The sequence below is a fragment of the Salmo salar genome, chromosome 18, assembly GCF_965601325.2.
Source record: "Salmo salar chromosome 18, fSalSal1, whole genome shotgun sequence".
NCBI lineage: Eukaryota > Metazoa > Chordata > Actinopteri > Salmoniformes > Salmonidae > Salmo > Salmo salar.
The window spans coordinates 26,319,429-26,338,265 of NC_138308.1; the positions used below are offsets into that span (position 1 = coordinate 26,319,429).

The window sequence follows — 18,837 nt, forward strand, 5'->3', positions numbered from 1 at the left end:
AGACTCACCACAGTGCAGTTGTTGGAGGCAGAGATGCACTTCTTGTCTTCACACCACTGGCAGCCGTTGGTGTTGGCTGTGCAGCTGACGCAGTCGGAGAACCTGTAGCATCTCTCGGCTGCACTGTCTGGGGGGGGGGGGGGGGGGGCGACAACACACAGTTTAACAACGGAAGTTAGTCTCGATACAGACAGTTTTACAAGGGAACAGAGTTCCCTGAGTTTCCTGCTGACAGAGAACCTAGTCAGCAGGAGAGTTCATGTTCAAGATCAGTGGTGACCATAGCAGAACAGAGACTGGGCCGAGACAGGGAATCTTGAGGACAGAGGACAGTCAGAGAAACAATACTAGTAAACAGCATAGTGACTCAATCCAAAAAATAAAATAGGTTTGACACGCAAATGTCCCCTGCAATACCACCTTATCAGCAAGAAAACAGAAAGGTAGATGGGTCTAGCTCTATGCCTATCATTTCTACTGGCCCTTGTAGAGCCACTTACCCTGCATGCCAGCAGCCAACTACAAATGACTGACTGAACGATTAGACAAGGACAGAGGATAAACAGTGTGATAATCTGTCATCAATTAAAACGTCATTTCATTAATCACCGATCCAATTCACCAGTGATAACGCTCTAAAACCACCCTATAATTATGATTATGATCTTAACCTCGGGTTTGCTCACAGATAAAAACACAATACATGTGTTTCCGTGTCAGTGTATTTTCAGCATAATGGTAATTGCCTCCGAATGGAATAATTGTGTTGGTCCTGACCTTTTGTTCCCACGATTATGTACACAGGCTTTAAGAGAAATCAAACAGAATTATTATTACTTTCCTGGAGGATGATGATTCATACAGTACAAGAGATAGGTAAGGAACCAGAGTTTTATGTGAAATGTGATTTGGCTTCATCATGGACGACTCAACTATACAGCATGTATCCATTAGTCAGGAAAGAGCGGCGCTGGGATGTGTGGCATCCATTTTATGGGCTCCTGATCAATTATGTTATTTTGTGTATTTCTTTTTGGACATAATGTTTCTGCCATTGTTTCCTATGACCGAAAAGAGCACCTGGAAATCAGAACAGAGATTTGGATGAAGAATTCTACTTCAATGAATCCACAGCGACGAGTAAATAAACCTCCTCTACCCTCTGTTCCATTGGCGAACGTACAATCACTGGAGAACAAACTGGACGAGATCCATTCGAGACTATCCTATCAACTGGACGTGAAGATCTGTAATATCCTGTGCTTCAGAGTCGTGGCTGAACGGGGACATGGTTAATATAAATCTAGCTGGTTTTTCTATGCATCCGCAGGACAGAACCACAGCGTCTCGTAAACTCAAGGGCAGGTGTGTGTCTCTTTGTTAACAAAGTCTGGTGCACACTCTCCAATATTTAGGAAGTTTTGAGGTTCTGCTCACCTGAGTTAAAATACCTCATAAAAAGCTGTAGATTACACTGACCACAAATAAACACAAAATGTGAAGTGTTGGTCCTATGTTTCATGAGCTGAAATAAGACACCAGAATTTTTCCCATATGCACAATAATCATATTTCTCTCAAATGTTGTGCAACAATGTGTTTACATCCCTGTTAGTGAGCATTTCTCCATTGCCAAAATAATCTATCCACCTGACAGGGTGGCATATAAATAAGCTGATTAAACATCATGATCCTTACACAGGTGCACCTTGCTGGGGACAATAAAAGGCCACTCTAATATGTGCAGTTGTGTCACACAACGTCACAGATGTCAAGTTTTGAGGGAGCGTTAAATTGGCATGCTGACTGCATGAATGTCAACTAGAGCTGTTGCTTAGTTCTAGAGCAGTGGTTCCCATACATTTATTAAACATAAGACTAAGTGTGAGTTTTTGTCACAACCCGTGAGAAGTGACAAAGAGCCCTTATAGGACCAGGGCACAAATAATAATCAATAACTTTGCACTTTATTTAGCCATCTTACGTATAAAACCTTATTTGTTAATTGAAAATTGTGAATAACTCGCCACAGGTTAATGAGAAGGGTGTGCTTGAAAGGATGCACATAACTCTGCAATTTTGGGTTGTATTGGAGAGAGTCTCAGTCTTAAATAATTTCCCACACACAGCCTGTGCCTATATTTAGTTGTCATGCTAGTGAGGGCCGAGAATCCACTCGCACATAGGTGCGTGGTTGCAAAGAGCATCAGTATCTTAACAGCGCAATTTGCCAAGGCAGGATAATCTGAGCACAGCCCTATCTAGAAATCTGGCAGTGGCTTCTGATTAAATTACATTTTCACAGAACCGCTTGTTGCAATTTCGATGAGGCTCTCTTGTTCAGATATTGGTAAGTGGACTGTAATGTCCTTGTTAATGCAGACAGAGATGACCTCCAACTTCTTAACCTGTTGGGTCTAGGGGGCAGCATTTGCACGTCTGGATAAAAAAAATGTACCCGATTTAATCTGGTTACTAATCCTACCCAGTAACTAGAATATGCATATACTTATTATATATGGATAGAAAACACTCTAAAGTTTCTAAAACTGTTTGAATGGTGTCTGTGAGTATAACAGAACTCATTTGGCAGGCAAAACCCTGAGACATTTTCTGACAGGAAGTGGATACCTGATGTGTTGTATTGACTTTAAACCTATCCCATTGAAAAACACAGGGGCTTAGGAATATTTTGGCACTTCCTATTGCTTCCACTAGATGTCACCAGCCTTTACAAAGTGTTTTGAGTCTTCTGGAGGGAGATCTGACCGAACAAGAGCCATGGAACGATGATGTCCCATTAGACACCTGGCGCGCGAGTTCATGTTGGGTACCCTCGTTCCAATACGTTATAAAAGAGTATGCATTCGTCCACCTTGAATATTATTCATGTTCTGGTTAAAAAAGGCCCTAATGATTTATGCTATACAACGTTTGACATGTTTGAACGAACGGAAATATATTTTTTCCCCTCGTTCATGACGAGAAGTCCGGCTGGCTTACATCATGTGCTAACGAGACGGAGATTTTTGGACATAAATGATGAGCTTTTTTGAACAAAACTACATTCGTTATGGACCTGTGATACCTGGAAGTGACATCTGATGAAGAGAATCAAAGGTAATGGATTATTTACATAGTATTTTCGATTTTAGATCTCCCCAACATGACGTCTAGTCTGTATCGCAACGCGTATTTTTCTGGGCGCAGTGCTCAGATTATTGCAAAGTGTGATTTCCCAGTAAGGTTATTTTTAAATCTGGCAAGTTGATTGAGTTCAAGAGATGTAAATCTATAATTCTTTAAATGACAATATAATATTTTACCAATGTTTTCTAATTTTAATTATTTAATTTGTGACGCTGACTTGACTGCCGGTTATTGGAGGGAAACGATTTCCTCAACATCAATGCCATAGTAAAACGCTGTTTTTGGATATAAATATGAACTTGATAGAACTAAAAATGCATGCATTGTCTAACATAATGTCCTAGGAGTGTCATCTGATGGAGATTGTAAAAGGTTAGTGCATCATTTTAGCTGGTTTTATGGTTTTGGTGACCCTGTCTTTGACTTGACAAAACATTACACACAACTCTTGTAAATGTACTGTCCTAACATACTCTAAATTTATGCTTTCGCCGTAAAACCTTTTTGAAATCGTAAAACGTGGTTAGATTAAGGAGATGTTTATCTTTCAAATGGTGTAAAATAGTTGTATTTTTGAAAAATTTGAATTTTGACATTTATTTGGATTCAAATTTGCCGCTCTTGAAATGCACCTGCTGTTGATGGAGTGCACCACGGGTGGCACGCTAGCGTCCCACCTAGCCCCAAGAGGTTAATCATAGCCTCAATTTTGTCCCGCACATTGAATATAGTTGAGGAGAGTCCCTGTAATCCTAGATTCAGATCATTCAGGCGAGATAAAACATCACCCAGATAGGCCAGTCGTGTGAGAAACTAGTCATCATGCAAGCGGTCAGACAAGTGAAAATTATGATCAGTAAAGAAAACTTTAAGCTTGTCTCTCAATTCAAAAAAACTTGCCAAACTTGCCAAAACTTGCCCCTTGATAACCAGCGCAATTCTGTATGTTGTAAAAGCGTTACATGGTCGCTGCATAATGCAGAAAATACACGAGTGTTCAGGGGCCTTGCTTTAAGAAAGTTAACCATTTTCACTGTGGTGTCCAAAACATCTTTCAAGCTGTCAGGCATTCCCTTGGCAGCAAGAGCCTCTCGGTGGATGCTGCAGTGTACCCAAGTGGCGTCGGGAGCAACTGCTTGCACGTGCGTTACCACTCCACTATGTCTCCCGGTCATGGCTTGTGCGCCAACAGTACAAATATCAACACATCTTGACCACCAAAGTCCATTTGATGTCACAAAGCTGTCCAGTACTAAAGGCTAGAGCTGCCGCTTTCAAGGAGAGGGACACTAATCCGGACGCTTATAAGAAATCCCGCTACACCCTTCGACGAACCATCAAACAGGAAAAGCTTCAATACAGGACCCCTTACAATCCTACTTCACCGGCTGACACTCATCGGATGTGGCAGGGCTTGCAAACTATCTCGGGTTACAAAGGTAAACCCAGCCACTAGCTGTGCAGTGACACGAGCCTACTATACGAGCTAAATGTCTTGCATGCTTGCTTCGAAGCAAACCACACTGAACTATGTGTGAGAGAACAAGCTGTTCCGGACGACTGTGTAATCACACTCTACGTAGCCGATGTGAGAATGACCTTTAAACAGGTTAAGATCCCCAAGGCCGCAAGGCCAGACAAATTACCAGGATGTATACTGCGCTGACCACCTGGCAAGCGTCTTCACTGACATTTTCAACCAATCCCTGACCCAGTCTTTAATACCTATGCTTCAAGCAGACCACCATAGACCCTGTGCCCAAGATCATCAAGGTAACCTGTCTAAATGACTATCGCCCTAGTGCTCACACCCAATGTCACAGGAAGGCCAAAAAGATCAAAGGAAAGCAACCACCTGGGCCACTGCATGTTCACCCCGCTATTATCCAGAAGGCAAGGTCAGTACAGGTGCATCAAAGCTGGGACAGAGACTGAAAAACAGCTTCTATCTCAAAGCCATCAGACTGTTAAACAGCCATCACTAACAGAGAGGCTGCTGCCTACATAGAGACTTGAAATCATTGGCCACTTTAAATAATGCCACTTTAATAATGTTTACACATCTTACATTCCTCATCTTACATGTATATACCGTATTCTATACTATTCTACAGTATCTTAGTCTATGCCGCTCTGACATTGCTCGCCCATATAATTATATATTCTTAATTCCATTCCTTTATTGGATTTATGTGTATTGGGTACATGTTGTGAAATGGTTAGATATTACTTGTTCGATATTGCTGCACTGTCGGAACTAGGGTTGCACATTTTGGGGAATACTCAGAGGTGGAAACTTTCCGTCGGAATTAACGGGAATATATGGGAATTAACGGAAATATATGCAAATTAATATCATTTAAATGTAGATGTTTTTTGCATTGGATATCTTTACCATAACATATGGAGACAGAAACAAACATTTTACCTTAACATAAGTAGACAATTGCAAATAATTAAATCATTCCAATAGAAATGAAAATAAAAAAATATATTTACAAATTGAACTTCAATTAAATGAGTTGACTCTTCACATGGGATGTTTTCACTGAACAACAAAAGAAAGGGAATATTGAATGATCCCCAATGATCCATCGCATCTCCAAAAAACGTTTTCAACATACAGTACATCTGTGAAATGATAGTCTAGAAACTAAAGCTTTGGTTGTCTTCCTCTCAGGCTTCCATGTCTTCTCCGTGGACATCCTCCACCTCTTGAACATCAGACTCTGAGGCCTCATCTTCACTGTCACTTTCCAACCTTGTTGCGGATGGCTCGTTGTCAGGTTCAAAAAGCCTCAAATTTGCCCGGATGGCCACCAGTTTTTCAACCCTTGTATCGGTCAGCCTGTTTACGTGCTTTGGTGTGTGTGCTCCCAAACAAGGACCAGTTGCGCTCTGAGGCGGCTGATGTTGGTGGGATTTGGATATTTTAAAAATGGTGCCAGAAGAAATGGCAGCAGTTTTACGGGCGCCCAACCAACTGTGCTATTATGTGGGTTTTCTTTGCATTATTTGTAACTTATTTTGTACATAATGTTTCTGCAACCATATCTTACGGCAAAAAAGAGCTTCTGGATATCAGGACAGCGATCACTCACCTCGAATTAGACAAAGATTTTTTCTACAACAAAGACGACGCACAAGACATTCTCCAAACACCCCACAGGTCCGACATCCCCGTTATTTGCAAGAGGAAGCGACGCAGGTACAGAGGACAAAGAGCCGGATGCCTGGTCAAGACCCGGCGAAGGCGACTGGGAAAGCTGCCGTTACCATCAATACTACTCGCCAACGTGCAATCATTGGACAATAAATTAGACGAGGTACGATCACGAATATCCTACCAACGGGACATCAAAAACTGTAATATCCTATGTTTCACGGAATCGTGGCTGAATGACGACATGGATATTCCGCTAGCGGGATATACGCTGCACCGGCAAGATAGAACAGCGCACTCTGGTAAGACGAGGGGGGCGGTCTGTGCATATTTGTAAACAACAGCTGGTGCACGAAATCTAAGGAAGTCTCTAGATTTTGCTCGCATGAAGTAGAGTATATTGTGATAAATTGCAGGCCACACTACTTGCCTAGAGAGTTTTCAGCTATACTTTTTGTGGCTGTTTATTTACCACCACAGACAGATGCTGGCACTAAGACCGCACTCAGTCAGCTGTATAAGGAAATAAGCAAATAGGAAACCCCTCACCCAGAGAAGGCACTCCTAGTGGCCGGAGACTTTAATGCAGGGAAACTTAAATCAGTTCTATCAAATCTCTATCAACATGTTAAATGTGCAACCAGAGGGAAAAAAATTCTAGATCACCTGTACTCCACACAGAGACACGTACAAAGCTCTCCCTCGCCCTCCATTTGGTAAATCCGATGACAACTCTATCCTCCCGATTCCTGCTTACAAGCAAAAATTAAAGCAGGAAGCACCAGTGACTCGGTCTATAAAAAAATGGTCAGATGAAGCAGATGCTAAACTACAGGACTGTTTTGCTATAACAGACTGGAACATGTTCCGGGATTCTTCTGATGGCATTGAGGAGTACACCACATCAGTCACTGGCTTTATCAATAAGTGCATCGAGGACGTCATCCCCACAGTGACTGTACGTACATACCTCAAGCAGAAGCCATAGATTACAGGCAACATTCGCACTGAGCTAAAGGGTAGAGCTGCCGCATTCAAGGTGCGGGACTCTAACCCGGAAGCTCACAAGAAATCCTGCTAAGCCCTGCGACGAACCATCAAACAGGCAAAGCGTCAATACAGGACTAAGATTGAATCATACTACACCGGCTTCGACGCTCGTCTTATGTGGAAGGGCTTGCAAACTATTACAGACTACAAAGGGAAGCACAGCTGCGAGCTGCCCAGTGACACGAGCCTAACAGACGAGCTATATCACTTCTATGCTCGCTTCGAGGCAAGCAACACTGAGGCATGCATGTGAGCATCAGCTGTTCCGGACTGTGTGATCACGCTCTCCGTAGCCGACAGGGGTGCTTGCTCAGTCCCCTCATGTACTCCCTGTTCACCCACGACTGCATGGCGTGGCACGACTCCAACACCATCATTAAGTTTGCATATGACACAACAGTGGTAGGCCTGATCACCGACAACAACGAGACAGCCTATAGGGAGGAGGGCCAGGTCTCTGACGTGTGGTGCCAGAATAACAACCTATCCCTCAACGTAGCCAAGACAAAAAAGATGATTGTGGACTACAGGAAAAGGACGACCGAGCACGCCCCCATTCTCATCGACGGGGCTGTAGTGGAGCAGGTTGAGAGCTTCAAGTTCCTCGTGTCCACAACAAACTAGAATGGTCCAAACACACCAAGACAGTCGTGAAGAGGGCACGAGAAAGCCTATTTCCCCCTCAGGAAAGTAAAAATATTTGGCATGAGTCCTGAGATCCTCAAAAGGTTCTACAGCTGCAATATCGAGAGCATCCTGACTGGTTGCATCACTGCCTGGTGCGGCAATTGCTCGGCCTCTGACTGCAAGGCACTACAGAGGGTAGTGCGTACGGCCCAGTACATCACTGGGGCTAAGCTGCCTGCCATCCAGAACCTCTACACCAGGCGGTGTCAGAGGAAGGCCGTAAAAATTGTCAAAGACCCCAGCCACCCCAGTCATAGACTCTTCTCTCTACTACCGCATGGCAAGCGGTACCGGAGTGCCAAGTCTAGGACAAATAGGCTTCTCAACAGTTTTTACCCCTAAGCCATAAGACTCCTGAACAGGTAACCAAATGGCTACCCGGATTATTTGCATTGTGTGCCCCCCATGTACATACTACCTCAATCAGCCTGACTAACCGGTGTCTGTATGTAGCCTCGCTACTTTTATAGCCTGTCTTTTTACTGTTGTTTTATTTCTTTACTTACCCATTGTTCACCTAACACCTTTTTTGCACTATTGGTTAGGGCCTGTAAGTAAGCATTTCACTGTAAGGTCTACCACGGTTGTATTCGGCGCGCGTGACAAATAAACTTTGATTTGATGATGATGATGAGGGAGGCAACAGGGGAAAGAGCCTCAGATCCACAAAGTCCTTTCCACCAGCTGGCTGATGAGATATGTTGGCACAACTGCCATATTGCATCTCCATCCCAAACCCCTTGCTTAGAGGTGTACTTCGCCAGACTGCCAAGAACCTTGCCCTCATCCAGGCCAAGGTGGCGAGACATGGTAGTGATGATACCATAGGCCCTGTTAATCTCTGCACCAGACAGGATGCTCTTGCCAGCATACTTGGGGCCCAACATGTACGCTGCGGTGTGTATGGGCTTCAGGCAGAAGTCTTCATGCTTTTTGATGTATTTCAGAACTGCAGTTTCCTCTGCTTGGAGCAACAGTGAAGTGGGCAGGGCAGTACAGATTTCTTCTCTTACATTTGCAAGCAGAGTCTCAACATCAGACAGGATGGCATTGCCTCCCTCAATCCATGCAATGGCTACTGCTATAGGTTTCAGGAGTTTCAGGCTGCTGAATACTCTCTCCCAAAATATATAATCCAGGAGGATCCTCTTGATGGGCATGTCCATATCAGCAGACTGATTTCCTGGGAGAGACTCCTTCCCCTCCAGGAGACTGTCAAACATGATGACAACACCACCCCAACGGGTGTTGCTGGGCAGCTTCAATGTGATGCTCTTATTCTTCTCACTTTGCTTGGTGAGGTAGATTGCTGCCATAACTTGATGACCCTTCACATACCTAACCATTTCCCTGGCTCTCTTGTAGAGTGTATCCATTGTTTTAAGTGCCATGATGTCCTTGAGGAGCAGATTCAATGCATGAGCAGCACAGCCAATGGGTGTGATGTGAGGGTAGGACTCCTCCACTTTAGACCAAGCAGCCGTCATGTTCGCAGAATTGCCTCTAACCAGTGGAAATACCTCCTGTGGTCCAAGGTCATTGATGACTGCCTTCAGCTCATCTGCAATGCAGAGACTGGTGTGTCTGTTGTCCCTTGTATCTGTGCTCTTGTAGAATACTAGTTGAGGGGTGGAGATGATGTAGTTAATTATTCCTTGCCCACGAACATTCAACCACCCATCAGAGATGATTGCAATAGTCTGCTTTCTCTATGATTTGCTTGACCTTCACTTGAACTCTGCATCCAGAAAAAGAGTAGATAAAGCATGTCTGGTTGGAGGGGTGTATGCTGGGCAAAGAACATTCAGAAATCTCTTCCATTACACATTGCCTGTGAGCATCAGAGGTGAATCAGTTGCATACACAGCTCGAGCAAGACATTCATCAGCATTTCTCTGACTACGTTCCTCCATTGAGTGATTCCAGGAGGACCATGAGCTGTTGCTATCGATAAGGTGTCTGATTCATCATTTTCACCTCGAATAGAAGTAGAGGGACTTTTGTCAGAGGTTGCTTGTTGTGAGCGCTGAGGGAACTTTATGCACTTGGCCAGATGATTCTGCATCTTTGTTGCATTCTTCACAGAAGATTTTGCATAGTATTTGCGAATGTACACAGCGTTTCCTTCTACATTAGCTGCAGTGAAATGTCTCCACACATTTTCCTGTAAAGTTTAGAAAAAGAAAAATGTTAAAAAAAAACCATATTCAATTCCTTGTACAGATAAATGGTAGAAAAAACTAACTAGCAGAAATTGTTAACAAGTTAGAAATGATTTAAACACACACACTTTGCTGTAGGCCACTACTATTCACCCCACCCAGTATTGTAATCAAAACTTACCAGAAAGCATGTAGTCCTTGGCTCAGAGACAGTGTAGTGGTGTGGGCTCAATAGCATCTCATTAGTGTGCAAGATCTTGAGAATCAGCTGTACATGTGATGGAGTGCACTGCACATGTGATGGAAGAATGCACTGTGCATGCAGAGGGTTGTAATTCCATTGAATTAGGGATAGTTTAACCAAAATATGCCACAAGACCTAGAATTGCCTTATGTGTATCCCACAAAAAAGATTCACTGTTGTAAGCAATTGTTTTTGATGAATTTAAGCAAAATTCCAGGACTTAACTTCCCATGGAAAATTTCCGACCCTTTCCAACCCCAGTCGGAACTAGAAGCACAAGCATTTCGCTACACCTGCAATAACATCTGCTAAACACGTGTATGTGACCACGCGATTTGATTTGTAGCTATGAAATCGTTTATAAGGGGGTTCATGGCTCACATCAACACTATCATCCCAGACACCCTGGAACCACTCAAATGTGCATACCGCCCCAACAGTTCCACAGATGACGCATTCTCTATTACACTCCACACGGCCCTTTCACACTTTGACAAAAGGAACACCTACGTGAGAATACTGTTCATTGACTACAAAGATTTGGCATGGGCCCTCAGATCCTCAAAAAGTTCTACAGCTGCACCGTCGAGAGCTTCTTGACAGGCTGCATCACCACGCAAGGTGCTACAGAGGTAGTGCATACAGCCCAGTACATCACTGGGGCCGAACTCCCTTCCATCCAGGGCCTCTATACCAGGCGGTGTCAGAGGAAGCCCCCAAAAATTGTTAAAAAGACTCCAGCCACCCAAGCCACAGACTTTCTCTCTGCTATCACACGGCAAGCGGTAACAATGCACCAAGTCTGGAACCAACACAACCCTGAACAGCTTCTACCCCCAAGCCATTAGACTTCTAAATGCCATGTTATTTTCTACTCCCTGTATATAGCCATGTTATTTATAGTCATTAAGTGCATTTATTATTCACTATGTATTTATTCCTCGTGTCACTATTTCTATTTTATCTTTAACTCTGCATTGTTGGGAAATGATCCATAAGTAAGTATTTCACTGTTAGTCTACAAATGTTGTCTACGAAGCATGTGACAAATAAAATTAGATTTTGATTTGAACTACCAGAGAGGGAGGCGAAATCATCCCTCCCCATGAGAAATATACAGATTAAAAACATGTGAACACATATCCAGGTGTGGATGGAATCATCGTGGAGGCTACAAACTTTAGTAAATTGTTGCCATCCTAATTTCCAAGGTAAGTATTGCTAGGTATGTAAACTCAAAATGGTGACGAGGGCAATGTCATACAACACGTACTGGTGCGTGGAGGGCAGAAGGGAACAGCCACGCTGCCGTTGGCATGGCTGGTGTCCCAGGGGACACAGTGGTCCCTAAGCCAGACACAGCGGATGCCAGGGCCGGCGTTGGCACAGCGCTGCTCCTCACTGAAGGCCTGGCAGCTGGGAGGGGTGTAGACCAGCACGTCATTCAGCAGCACACCAGAGAAACCTCCAAACACATACATAGACCTGGGGAGAGAACACAACACAGAGATTAGGCCGGACGGAAATACTCAGAGTACATACACATCATTACCAGGGAACACTGAGGAAACTGATGAAAGAAAACTGAGATAAAAAACTACAAATACCAAGTAACGGAGGGGCAATATACTGGATGCAAGTGACTGACCCATTGCTGACGACAGAGGTGTGGCCAAAGCGGTTGACGTCACGGTGGAGATCTGGTCTGGGCAGGACTTTCCATTCATCACAAGCTGAAAAAAAACATGCACATAGAGATCAGGCTACAGGTTTGGTATCAGTAGGAACATTTGACATATAAGAAGTACTTTTCAAAAACTTGTGTAGGGTCAAGCACTCAACCGCTATACCAAGAAATTATACCGCCACTGTGACCCGCCACACCCTGCTCATACTATCACCCAAGCAACCGTGACTGAAAACCCCCAGGAGCCCAGAATGAGCTGTATATTTAAGGCCTCTAATGCTCTGTAGCCTGGTAATCTGAGCTCCTTGGCATTTGTTCTCTGCAGCCCGCCCAATCTGCCAGGCTCTCTCTGTTACATGCTTTTTAATTCAGCAATTAACCCAGCTCCAGGTCCATTACCTAGCAACAGGGGAGAAGTGTTCCTTTCCTGTGTTCCTTTCTTGCCTGGATTTCATTTCAGTATGCCTGTACCATACCACATACTGAAAAACAGAACAGCACCGGGACTGGGAACACCCCCCCCCCCGCACTCTTGCGCGTGCACACACACACACACACACACACACACACACACACACACACACACACACACACACACACACACACACACACACACACACACACACACACACACACACACACACACACACACACACACACACACACACACACACACACACGCCAATGGAAGTGTCAACTCTGAATTATTAAGGCGTATGAGAATCCTGTGGACATAGAAGCTGTGGAACCAAAGGAAACAGTGGAGAATGGCCTGTATGAATATCATGGTCCCCCTGGCTCTGTATAATGGCTGTAGGACTGGGTGTACTGTACCAAGCCCAGGTGTGATTAACACTGTGTGTGTGAGCATACCAGAGCACTAGGGGCCATAACCTACACACAGGGCTGTCATAAACAACTAACCGCAGCTAGAAAAGATACCTATACGATTGGAATATAAAAAAAATTATATATATATCATTCAAGTTTAATCCACTGCAGCTGCTATTTGGCAATCCTAGGGTGGTGGTGGTGGGCACACAGGGTCTCAATGGTAGTTTGATTACCAATCTCCTAGGACCATGGTCATGAACTGCACTGAACCATGGGTAGGCTACAACGAGTATACCTGGAGCAGCTCTGACAACACAGCCCAGAAAGTAGCGAGACAATTTTTCCGTCTGTGATTATCTACCAATCGTCTCAAAACGAATTTAGCCTCCCCAGGGCGAACAAATAACAGAGAAAACACTCTAGTCGGCAAAGTCGATTTCTTCTCTTTGTCAATATCACCAGGCAAATCATGTTAAATTGAGACAGCACAACGTTCAGTTTTCCCACTGTTAGTGGGATCCTAGGAGAGGATAAACGTCAACCTCTTTACAAAGCGTTTTTGAATTGTTTATTATGTAGCTGCCTCTGAATAGGACTTGATAAACAAGTTTATTAATCTATTGATCTTGTTTGTTGGGGATACCACACTGAACAGAGTAATGGCTCAGAGCGATCACAATCCTGTGCTTTACCGTTTCATTTTACAATTCTCTGATGCTTTACAGGCCACACGTCAACTCTTGCAAAATGTAAATGTGGAATTTACACAGATATAAACTGTTCCTGGGCGTTAAGTGTGCAACCAGGTTGCAAACGACCACACTCAGTGCATGGCTAATTGTGATATTGCTGTTTAAAGGGAAAGACAAGTCAACAACACCAGTCCAGATCAGAAGGAGCTTTCATCACATCCTAAAGACCAAAGTGTTTTCTGCCAGGGACATGGTGTAGTCACCCTGATGAGCTCTCTCAGCCAGTCAGACTCAGACCCACACTACTTTCTTATCAAATGAAATTGTACTCATCGCATACACAGTTTACAGGAGGTATTAAAGGTGCAGCAAAATGTCGATGTGCTAGCTGCCTCAACAATGCAGTACATTCATCAATATCAATAATAAGTGTCAAATCAAAATAAGATAAGAGATGTGCGTAGGTGATCCAGTGGTTAAAGGGACAGACCAAAATAAGCATTTGTGACATCCGCCCCATCACCAGTAGTTCCATTGGAATCCTGACTTTGGCACCATCTAAGGCCTAATACCTATTGTGAAGCCTGGAGCTAGAGTAAATCCATAACCCAGACATGCACTGACAGCCAGCCAAATACGGCTCCCCACCATCTGATGTGTACTGGAGATTAATGATTTTGCAGGATCCTTGCCTTTATATTGAAACTCCCTGATACTCATCACAACGCTCCTCCCCCCCCCATTTCATTTCCTCCCAGGATATTGGCAGAAGAACCATGAATAATGAACAGGGAGAAAGGGGGAGATGACAGGGGAATCAGCAGACAAAATCGTCAGCACACCATCTTGAAGGGGAAATCAAACCTAATTTAAATGGAAGACTTAAAGGAACATTGCACCCAAAAACTATATTTTGGTATTTGTTTCATTAGTCCATTGTTGATATAGTCCCAAAATGTTCTGCATGTCAACAATCAAGTTTTCAAGATATGTAACTTTCATTTTGATGCAAAATGCAGTATTATATGATGCAAAATACATCATACCAGCTGTATTTCTGTACTTTGAAAGTTGAATATCGTGAAAACCTGATTGCTGACATGCAAAACATTTTGGGACTATATCAACAATGGACTAATGAAAAAAATACCAAAGATTATATTGCAGCACCAGAAAATTAACAGGGCACTCTTGTTGAAGACGTCACTGCCAGTTGCCTTTCAGAGGGTAGGGGGTGGTGGGGGGACAAAACATTTTTAATTAGAGTTCATTTCCCCCAAATCTAATTAGAATTATGAGGATGGGGTGATGACGGGAGAAAAGAATTAAACCCAAATTAAAACTGCCTTGTGTCGACCTGAATTTAATCTCTCGCAGAAGAAAAGCACAAAAAGCTAATAACGCTCTCCCCCTCCAAGGTTAGCAGAGAGAAACAAAAACAAATTAGCGCTTAAAAGCGTCTCAGCATGAGTGGCGGAGCCGCCAGAGAGAGAGCAGCAGAGTAATGCCTCTTCCACAGGTGGAACTAATTAATTAGCTCACAGAGAGAGGAGCAGAGAGGAGAGGAAGTCCTATCAGTCCATTAACTACTGAATGAGACTTCCTTGAAACTGGTGAAACCTGTTGACACTTGCAGTGCTGAAACATCTCATGTACTAGTAGGCTACAACGTCTTTCATCAGCACTCGAGTAAAAAGCATCACTCACCAGTGATGGGTTATGATCTGGGTTCAGGCATGTTTTCTAAACAAAATGCCAAACATTACTGTAATGTTTGGCGTGAACAGGTTCGCGAAAATGCTTTCCACGAACCTGTTCACGCCAAACTCAGGAAAAAAAAGAAGCGGCTCTTTTTCAGGACCCTGTCTATCAAAGATAATTCGTAAAAATCCAAATAACTTCACAGATCTTCATTGTAAAGGGTTTAAACACTGTTTCCCATGCTTGTTCACCGTCGTTAAGACACTAACAGCTTACAGACGGTAGGCAATTAAGGTCACAGTTATGAAAACTAAGGACACTAAAGAGGCCTGTCTACTGACTCTGAAAAACACCAAAAGAAAGATGCCCAGGGTCCCTGCTCATCTACGTGAAAGTGCCTAAGGAATGCTGCAAGGAGGCATGAGGACTGCAGATGTGGCCAGGGCAATAAATTGCAATGTCTGTACTGTGAGACGCCTAAGACAGCGCTTCAGGGACACAGGACGGACAGCTGATCTTCCTCGCAGTGGCAGACCACGTGTAACAACACCTGCACAGGATCGGTACATCCGAACATCATACCTGCGGGACAGGTACAGGATGGCAACAAAAACAGTCCGAGTTACACCAGGAACGCACAATCCCTCCATCAGTGCTCAAACTGTCCGCAATAGGCTGAGAGAGGCTGGACTGAGGGCTTGTAGGCCTGTTGTAAGGCAGATCCTCACCAGACATCACTGGCAACAACGTCGCCTATGGGCAGAAACCCACCGTCGCTGGACCAGACAGGACTGGCAAAAAGTACTGACGAGTCGTGGTTTTGTCTCACCAGGGGTGATGGTCGAACTCGCGTTATCGTTGAAGGAATGAGCGTTACACCGAGGCCTGTACTCTCAAGCGGGATCGATTTGGAGGTGGAGGGTCCGTCATGGTCTGGGGCAGTGTGTCACAGCATCATCGGACTGAGCTTGTTGTCATTGCAGGCAATCTCAACGCTGTGCGTTACAGGGAAGACATTCTCCTCCCTTATGTGGTACCCTTCCTGCAGGCTCATCCTGACATGACCCTCCAGCATGACAATGCCACCAGCCATACTGCTCATTCTGTGCAAGATTTCCTGCAAGACAGGAATGTCAGTGTTCTGCCATGGCCAGCGAAGAGCCTGGATCTCAATCCCATTGAGTACGTCTGGGACCTGTTGGATCGGAGGGTGAGGGCTAGGGCCATTTCCCCACAGAAATGTCCGGGAACTTGCAGGTGCCTCGGTGGAAGAGTGGGGTAACATCTCACAGCAAGAACTGGCAAATCTGGTGCAGTCCATGAGGAGGAGATGCACTGCAGTACTTAATGCAGCTGGTGGCCACACCAGATACTGACTGTTACGTTTGATTTTGACCCCCCCTTTGTTCAGGGACACATTATTCAATTTCTGTTAGTCAGAAGTCTGTGGTCTGTGGAACTTGTTCAGTTTATGTCTCAGTTGTTGAATCTTGTTCATACAAATATTTACACGTTAAGTTTTTGAAAATAAATGCAGTTGACAGTGAGAGGACGTTTATTTTTTTGCTGAGTTTAGAAGAAGCTGATGATGGAGATGTTTCATTATAAAGCAAAATGAACAGAGTCAACAATGTCCAGTGACAACCCAGTACTCTAGGGCCTATAATGAATGACAGGTTTCTGTGAGGCTGGCCCTTTAGACATGCCAAGCAGACATATCTGGCCAAACACTGGCTTGTATACCAGAGCACCAATCACAGCGAGTGGTCTTGCCTGGGCTTCAGTGTAGAGTCTACATCACACTCCCCAAGCCAAGCATCAGTCTAGCTACCACCTTGAACATAAAACAATCTATCGCTTCCAGATTATAGAAGTGACATTGGACATTTTATCCCTTGGAGTGGCCTACTCAGGGTGATTGGACTGGCTATTTAGCTGAATAACAATGAGAGTGAAGCAGTGACCTTCCATGACTGCATGAGAAGGCTTGGAAGCTATAGAGTCAAGTTTTTCAACTTTCTTCAAAAATCTAATCTGGATCCTAACTAGAAAATAAACGTTCCCCTTTAATGGATTTTCTTTCTTTGAAACTAAACATTGAGTCTCTGTCCATCTCCATCTGACTCTCAATTCAATTTAAAGGCATTATTGGCATGGGAAACATATATTAACATTGCCAAAGCAGGTGAAGTAGATAATAAACAAAAGTGAAATAAATAATAAAAATGAACAGTAAACATTACACTCAAAAGTTCCAAAACAATAAAAGACATTTTCAAATGTAAATTATGTGCAAAGTACAAAATGTAAAAAATAAACAAACATAAATATGGGGTGTATTTACAATGGTGTTTGTTCTTCACTGGTTGACCTTAACTTGTGGCAACAGGTCACAAATCTTGCTGCTGTGATGGCGCACTGTGGTATTTCACCCAATAGATATTGGAGTTTATCAAAATTGGATGTGTTTTTGAATTCTTTGTGGGTCTGTGTAATCTGAGGGAAACATGTGTCTCTAATATGGTCATACATTTGGCAGGAGGTTAGGAAGTGCAGCTCAGTTTCCACCTCATTTTTGTGGACAGTGTGCACATAGCCTGTCTTCTCTTGAGAGCCAGGTCTGCCTACAGCGGCCTTTTTCCAATGGTTAGGCTATGCTCACTGAGTCTGTACATAGTCAAAGCTTTCCTGAAGTTTGGGTCAGTCACAGTGGTCAGGTATTCTGCCACTGTGTACTCTCTGTTTAGAGCCAAACAGCATTCTAGTTTGCTCTGTTTTTTTGTTAATTCTTTCCAATGTGTCAAGAAATTATCTTTTTGTTTTCTCATGATTTGGTTGTGTTTAATTGTGTTGCTGTCCTGGGGCTCTGTGGGGTGCGTTTGTGAACAGAGCCCCTCGACCAGCTTGCTTAGGGGACTCTTCTCCATCTCTCTGTAGAGGATTGCTTTGTTATGGAAGGTTTGGGAATCGCTTCCTTTAGGAGATTGCAGAATTGAACGGCTCTTTTCTGGATTTTGATTATTATCGGGTATCGGCCTAATTCTGCTCTGTATGCATTATTTGGTGTTTTACGTTGTACACAGAGGATATTTTTGCAGAATTCTGCATGCAGTCTCAATTTGGTGTTTGTCCCATTTCATGAATTCTTGCTTGGTGAGCAGACCCCAGACCTCACAACCATAAAGGGCAATGGGTTCTATAACTGATTCAAGTATTTTTAGCCAGATCCTAATTGGTATGTCGAAATTTATGTTCCTTTTGATGGCATAGAAGACCCTTCTTGCCTTGTCGCTCAGATCGTTCACAGCTTTGTGGAAGTTACCTGTGGCGCTGATGTTTAGGCTGAGGTAAGTATAGTTTGTGTGCTCTAGGGCAACGGTGTCTAGACTGAATTTGTATTTGTGGTCCTAGGTCTGTCACGGCCCAGGTCTGACAGGTCTGACAGAATCTGAGCAGAAGATCTAGTTG

The 18,837-nt window shown here is 43.8% G+C and overlaps 1 protein-coding gene across 3 annotated transcripts in view; it reads right to left on the reverse strand.

Moving 5' to 3' along the window:
• The window catches only part of LOC106577124 (attractin-like protein 1), a 350,240-nt gene that overhangs the window by 252,763 nt on the left and 78,640 nt on the right, over positions 1-18,837 (reverse strand). For all 3 annotated transcript variants that reach the window (XM_014154877.3, XM_014154875.3, XM_014154874.3), the window contains exons 11-13: positions 12,104-12,188; positions 11,729-11,940; positions 9-127 (exon numbers count right to left, since the gene is read on the reverse strand). In XM_014154877.3, the coding sequence (XP_014010352.1) occupies positions 9-127; positions 11,729-11,940; positions 12,104-12,188 (416 nt within the window). The remainder of the gene's footprint in view (positions 1-8; positions 128-11,728; positions 11,941-12,103; positions 12,189-18,837) is intronic.